Here is a 7,371-nt window from a genome sequence, read left to right as displayed (position 1 = left end):
AGGTTCACATAGTTTTTCAACTCACAGTCATGAGATATTGGATTATTTTCTTAAATTTATAAAGGTAAAGCCTAATATTTGACTCCTTTAATCGGTTCGCTCTATCCACTTTTAGGATTTGTGTGAAAATGCTGTTTTAAGTCAAATTTAAGTAAAAATATGGAAAATTCTAGAGGGTCCACATATTTCAACACCATTTTAAAGGGACACTGTCACCTGAATTTGGAGGGAACAATCTTCAGCCATGGAGGCGGGGTTTTTGGGTGTTTGATTCACCCTTTCCTTACCCGCTAGCTGCATGCTGGCTGCAATATTGGATTGAAGTTCATTCTCTGTCCTCCATAGTACACGCCTGCGCAAGGCAAGATTGCCATGTGCAGGCATGTACTATGGAGGACAGAGAATGAACTTCAATCCAATATTGCAGCCAACATGCAGCCAGCGGGTAAGGAAAGGGTGAATCAAATACCCAAAAACCCCGCCTCCATGGCTGAAGATTGTTCCCTCCAAATTCAGGTGACAGTGTCCCTTTAAATAATCAGTTAGTGCTTTAAATTGCTTTACATTTCTCTTGTATGACATGTGGCTTCACTGTAATATTTTTACTTCTTGTACAATTTGCTACCTCCTCCAACAACATTAAATTTGTAGCTGGAACTTTTTTTTAGTTTCCTGTAAATCATTTCCCACTTGCTGAAAATTAAATGTACCTCTATTCTGTGTGAATATGGTGATTTCTCACCATATCGGGTAACGGTTAAAGGATCTGGGAATGTTTAGCTTGCAAAAAAGAAGGCTAAGAGGAGACTTAATAGCGGTCTATGAATATCTGAAGGGATGTCATAGTGTAGAGGGATCATCATTATTCTCATTTGCACATGGAAACACCAGAAGCAATGGAATGAAACTGAAAAGAAGATACATATTAGACAAAACTTTGACAGTGAGGGTGATGAATGGAACAGGCTTCCCCAAGAGGTGGCAAGTTCTTCTTCAATGGAAGTCTTCAGAGGCTGGACAGACATCTGTCTGAGATGGTTTAGTGAATCCTGCTTTGAGCAGGGGGATAGACACGATGACCCTTGAGGTCCCTTCCAACTCTAATATTCTATGACATTTACCACATTCTGAACAGTAAACTAGCTTTTCAGCTAGCTAACACAAGTTTCTCTTTCAATTAAAATATTTCCCACATTCTGAACATGAAGATGAATTCTCACATGTATTTTATGATGTGTAACAATTCTTAATTCATTACTAACATCTAACATTTCCCACATTAGGAACATGAAAATTGCCTCTCTCCTGTATGAATTGTTTGATGTTTAGCAAGCACATACTTCGTGGCATAACATTTATCACATTCTGAACATGAGAATGGCTTCTCCCCTGTGTGACTTCTCTGATGTCTAATGACAGCAGATTTTCGTGCAAAACATTTCCCACATTCTGAACATGAGAATGGCTTTTCCCCTGTGTGAATTTTTCGATGTCCAAAAAGAGTTGAATTATCTGTAAAACATTTCCCACATTCTGAACATGAAAATATCTTCTCTCCTGTGTGAATTCTCTGATGAGTCACAAGATATGATTTCTCTGTAAAAGATTTACCACATTCTAAGCACGAAAATGGCTTCTCCCCAGTGTGAATTCTCTGATGTGTAACAAGCTTTGTTTTCTGACTAAAACATTTTCCACATTCTGAGCACAAAAATAACTTTTCCCCTGTGTGAATTCTTTGATGTTCAAGAAGATGTGTTTTCTCTATAAAACATTTCCCACATTCTGAACATGAAAATGGCTTTTCCCCTGTGTGGATTCTCTGATGTCTAACCAAACAGGATTTCTCTTTAAAACATTTCCCACATTGGGAACATGAAAATGGCTTCTCCCCTGTGTGAATTTTCAAATGTGCTAGAAGATTTGATTTGTTTGAAAAACATTTCCTACATTGGGAACATGAAAATGGCTTCTCCCCTTTGTGAATTTTCTCGTGCTTAGCAAGATTTGATTGAGCTGTAAAACGTTTCCCACATTCCAAACATGAAAATAACTTCTCCCCTGTGTGAATTCTTTGATGTGTAATAAGATTTGATTTATCTTTAAAGCACTTCCCACATTCTGAACATGAAAATGGCCATTCATCTTTGTGAACTCTCTGATGTCTAACAACACATGATTTGTCTGTAAAACATTTCCCACATTGGGGACAAGGAAATGCCTTATCCCCTGTGTGAATTTTCTCATGTCTAGCAAGATTTGTTTTAGCTGTAAAACTTTTCCCACACATTAAACATGAAAATGGTTTCTTTCTTGTGTGAGATCTTTGATATTCATGATAAATTCTGTTATTTTCATTTTTAAATGAATCCGTAGATAGCGCCAAGTCAAAAGTATCAGATGACAGACCATTATGGTGTAGATCTGAAGGTATATCTGGGACAATGGCATGCTCTTCATATGTATCTGGTGTAATATTATGATCATCTGCTTTAAAATCTGAAAAGAATTTCTCTACGCTTCTGGTACAGTCATCTGCCAAAAATGAAGACAATTGTATTATTTTTCAATAAAATTCCTTGAAAGCATTGTAATTCAAAAATTATATATAGCATTTCTATATAAATGTATATACAATTTATAGTAACATTTAATTTTCAATTGACTAGGACAGTCGCATCTAAAGTACCATTACCAGAAATTGACTTAAGGTACCGTCACATTTAGCGACGCTGCAGCGATCCAGACAACGATCCCGATCGCTGCAGCGTCGCTGTTTGGTCGCTGGAGAGCTGTCACACAGACAGCTCTCCAGCGACCAACCACGCCGGTCCCCTGGTAACCAGGGTAAACATCGGGTTACTAAGCGCAGGGCCGCGCTTAGTAACCCGATGTTTACCCTGGTTACCAGCGTAAAAGTAAAAAAAAAAAAAAAACACTACATACTTACATTCTGCTGTCTGTCCCCCGGCGCTGTGCTTCTCTGCACTGACTGTGAGCGCCAGCCGGAAAGCACAGCGGTGACGTCACCGCTGTGCTCTGCTTTCCGGCTGGCCGGCGCTCACAGTGCAGAGAAGCACAGCGCCGGAAGACAGACAGCGGAAGGTTAGTATGTAGTGTTTTTTTTTTTTTACTTTTACACTGGTAACCAGGGTAAACATCGGGTTACTAAGCGCGGCCCTGCGTTTAGTAACCCGATGTTTACCCTGGTTACCAGTGAAGACATCGCTGAATCGGCGTCACACACGCCGATTCAGCGATGTCTGCAGGGAGTCCAGCGACGAAACAAAGTTCTGGACTTTCTGCACCGACCAACGATGGCACAGCAGGATCCTGATCGCTGCTGCGTGTCAAACTGAACGATATCGCTAGCCAGGAAGCTGCAACGTCACGGATCGCTAGCGATATCGTTCAGTGTGAAGGTACCTTTAGGCTTGCTCCTTGTCTCATATCCTACTTACACATCCACTCTGCAATTTGTTCGGGGGGTGGGGGGGAGTGGCAGGATAATTGCCAATCGAACAGATGCAAATTGGAACCATTTAAATGCCTGTTAGTGAATTTTTTATATGGTTAGACAGTAGCAATAGGAGCAGGTTTTGTTGTCATCTTTTAGACAGGTGGCAGCGGTATAGTAGATTTTTACTGGAATGATAGAGATGGGCGAACATAGTCAGCTCCCTCCTTATTCGGCAAGCTAAAAGAGTTTACCCAATAGCTGCAGTGGGAACCCGGATACCTGGATCACTCCCGATAAAATAGGTGTCCGGCGCCACAGCTGCATGTGTCGCGGCTGTGCGACAGTCACAGCACATGCATGTAGAGCTTGTTTGTTGTGACTGTCACACGGCCGTGACACATGCAAGGTGGAGGTGAGCTAATGGTATGGGCTGGTATCATCAAACTTGTGGGACCTTTTCGGGTTGAGGATGGAGTGAAGCTCAACTCCCAGACCTTCTGCAAGTTTCTGGAAGACAACTTCTTCAAGCAGTGGCACAGGAAGAAGTCGGTATCGTTCAAGAAAAACATGATTTTCATGCAGGGCAATGCTCCATCACATGCCTCCAACTACTCCACAGCGTGGCTGACCAGTAAAGGTCTCAAAGAAGAAAAAATAATGACACGGCCCCCTTGTTCACCTTATCTGAACCCCATAGAGAATCTGTGGTCCCTCATAAAATGGGAGATCTACAGGAGGGAAAACAGTACACCTCTCGGAACAGTGTCTGGGAGGCTGTGGTGGCTGCTGCACGCAATGTTGATCATAAACAGATTAAGCAACTGACAGAATCTATGGACTGAAGGCTGTTGAGTATCATCATAAAGAAAGGTGGCTATATTGGTGACTAATTTTTTGGGGTTTTGTTTTTGCATGTCAGAAATGTTTACTTCTAAATTTTGTGCAGTTATATTGGTTTACCTGGTGAAAATAAACAATTGAGGTGGGAATATTTTTGTTTTTTTTTAAGTTGCTTAATAATTCTGCACAGTAATAGTTACCTGCACAAACAGATATCCTCCTAAGATAACCAAATCTAAAAAAAACCCACTCCAACTTCCAAAAAATATTAAGCTTTGATATTTATGATTCTTTTGGGTTGATTGAGAACATAGTTGTTGGTCAATAATAAAAATAATCCTCTAAAATGCAACTTGCCTAATAATTCTGCATACAGTGTAAAGAAGACAGCAAAAGGATTCAGAAGGATCTAGATAAGCTTGAAAAATGGGCAGCAACTAATAGAATGGTATTTAATAGAAAAAAAAAATAAATGCAAGATTCTACATCTGGGCAAGAAAAACAAACATTATATCTATAGAATGGGAGGAATAGAACTAAGCAACAGCACGTGTAAAAAAGACTTGGATATACTAATAAATCACAGACTGCACATGAGTCAACAGTGTGATGCAGCAGCAAAAATGCAATTAGAGTTCTGGGATGTATTAAGAGAAGCATAGAGTGTAGGTCACGTGAAGTAATTATCCCCCTCTACTCCTCTTTGGTGAGGCATCATCTGGAATACTGTGTCCAGTTCTGAGGACATTTAAAAAAAAGACATTGAAAAACTGGAACAAGTTAAAAAAAGAGCTTCCAGGATTGTGAGAGGACTGCAAACTATGTCCGTTGAGGAACAATTTAAGGATGTGGGAAAGTTTAGCTTGTCCCAAAAAAAGGTAAGAGAAGACATAGCTGTCTACAAATATCTAAAGAGATGTCACAGTGTAGAGGGATCATCATTATTCTCATTTGCACATGGAAACATGAGAAATAATTGAATGAAACAAAGGGAGAAGATACAAATTAGATATTAGAAAAAAGTGTGATCAATGAGTGGAAAAAGGCTGCCACGAGTGGTGGCGAGTTCTCCGTGAATGGAAGCGTTCAAACAGAGGCTGGACAGACATCTGTTTGTGATGGTTTAGTGAATCCTGCATTGAGCAGGGGGTTGGACACAATGACTCTGGAAGTCCCTTACTCAAACATTCTATGGACTAAAAAGTGAAAAACTATGATCAAGCAAGTAATAAACTAATAAAACAAACACCACCTAATCATCCACTGATGCTCCTCTTCCAAGGTAAATCACCAATTGCCTTGCTTCCATTTCTAGCCAAACATTGACATAATTGCACCAGCAACTGACCGAGTAGAATCTGTGACTTATCTGCATTTAGTGGTCACTACTCACCTGTGTGGTTACCTGTAAGAATATCCTCTTCACACCACTCATCACCCATCACATATGTCTCTGTAGTATTAATATGGGTCAGATCTTCACCCTGAAACCAATAATGTAAGAGTCACAGAGAGATGGAGAAGTCACATGAAACGATTTAGAAGAAAAGATTGTAAATTAACAGGACGGGCAAAAATGACATGACAGCAGGAGGTCTCCTATATAAATCCAACCTGTCGCCTCCTAATTCTACCCAACAGTGCCCACAACCAGAAAATTATGAGAAGATCCAGACAACATCTAATATCTATGATCAGCTTTTTCCTGTCATCTCCAAGTGTAAAACAAACTGAATGGCCTCTTTCTTACAGAAACCCATCTGGCAGCACTTTGGCGTTTAGAACCTCAGCAATTTGTCATGCCCCACATTCCAGATGAAGGTCCTGACTTGTTCTTAGCAGCACATTCTATCTCCACCTAGAAAGGCCCTATAGGATTAAAATCTGAGGACTGTCAAGACCAGGGAAGCAAAAAAAAATTTTCCTGGAAGCAATCCATGACTGTTCCATTATGGCATAGATCACTGTGTTTCTATCATAGGATCAATAGCAGCCAAGAAGTGATTAACTTGGTTGGTCAAAATGGTTAAGTCCTAGTCAATTCTCACCCTGTCTTGAGAATGATCCATCAGAAATCTGTATTCATCTGGCCAGGCAATGTTTTCCAGTGCTCGGTGATCTAATTTTGTGTTCTTTTGATCAAGTTTTTCCTTTCTATTTCATTTAAATACAATGGCTTTAGCATGATTGTGCATCAATTGTTTCTTTTTTTTTCCCCAGACAAGTTATATACAAACATGTTATCCCATTTCATTACAAACATTTCCTACATAATACTCTCCATACACTACTGACACCTCTGCCCATGAAAACCTGATGAGGTTTGTAGTTTTGAAATAGACAAGTATGGCTAATCTAGGAACGATGGTCTTGCCTTCTTCAAATTCACTCAGATCACTCTACAATAACTTCACTTTCTACTTAGGATTCAACCTGAAATCTAATCACTTAATTTTATGCTTCACTAAGGGGTCACAGGTTTTAATTTCCATACACAGTAGCTCCATTCAGGAGAGGGTCGGAGTCTGCAATAAATTGTCCATTCAGTGTATTATACTGGTGGATAAAACAAGACTGAACACAAGACCTTCACAGCCTTCTACACATCATGGGGGAGATCTCATGACACCTTCTCTCCATCTACCTGATAATCCTGATGAACATCGGGATCTTCTTGCTTACAGTCCTGTGGAAGAAGAGGACGGGGACATCTCTCTGGTGTTGTCCTCTCACTGGATAGAACTGGAGGAAACACATACAGGGACTGAATTCATTCTTTACATACAGATAATTATAGGCCGTGTATATTTAGTCCTGTCTATTACCTGGTGATGTGAGGGGCTGGGGAACCTCCATCATGATGTCCTTGTATAGATCTTTGTGTCCTTCTAAATACTCCCACTCCTCCATGGAGAAATAGATGGTGACATCCTGACACCTTATAGGAACCTGACACATACAATGATACAGTCACCCCCGATCCCTTCATAGCGTTACTGTATAATGTCCCAGCATTCCCAGCAGTGTCACCTCTCCAGTCAGCAGCTCAATCATCTTGTAGGTGAGTTCTA

General features: G+C 40.3%; 1 protein-coding gene across 1 annotated transcript; it reads right to left on the bottom strand.

The window, feature by feature from the left end:
- Nucleotides 1-512: 512 nt before the first annotated feature.
- Nucleotides 513-7,040, bottom strand: LOC138667038 (gastrula zinc finger protein XlCGF26.1-like). The gene is made up of 3 exons (XM_069755289.1): nt 6,945-7,040; nt 5,694-5,784; nt 513-2,535 (listed from the first exon to the last, which is right to left on the bottom strand). The coding sequence occupies exons 2-3, from the start codon at nt 5,740-5,742 to the stop codon at nt 1,280-1,282; spliced, it is 1,305 nt and encodes a 434-aa protein (XP_069611390.1). The 5' UTR covers nt 5,743-5,784; nt 6,945-7,040; the 3' UTR covers nt 513-1,279.
- Nucleotides 7,041-7,371: the final 331 nt, after the last annotated feature.

Source organism: Ranitomeya imitator, chromosome 2 (genome assembly GCF_032444005.1).
Source record: "Ranitomeya imitator isolate aRanImi1 chromosome 2, aRanImi1.pri, whole genome shotgun sequence".
Lineage (NCBI taxonomy): Eukaryota > Metazoa > Chordata > Amphibia > Anura > Dendrobatidae > Ranitomeya > Ranitomeya imitator.
Note: the sequence above shows the minus strand (reverse complement) of the source record. Positions and strands in the feature narration are given on the sequence as shown.

What these genes read in the sequence shown, in the direction of transcription:
- LOC138667038 (XM_069755289.1), bottom strand. Translation starts at nt 5,742, where the DNA reads ATGGGTGATGAGTGGTGTGAAGAGGATATTCTTACAGGTAACCACACA. An exon ending in TCTTACAGGTAACCACACAG is followed by an intron (nt 2,536 to 5,693) that starts GTGAGTAGTGAC and finishes CATTTTTGGCAG; the next exon opens with ATGACTGTACCAGAAGCGTA.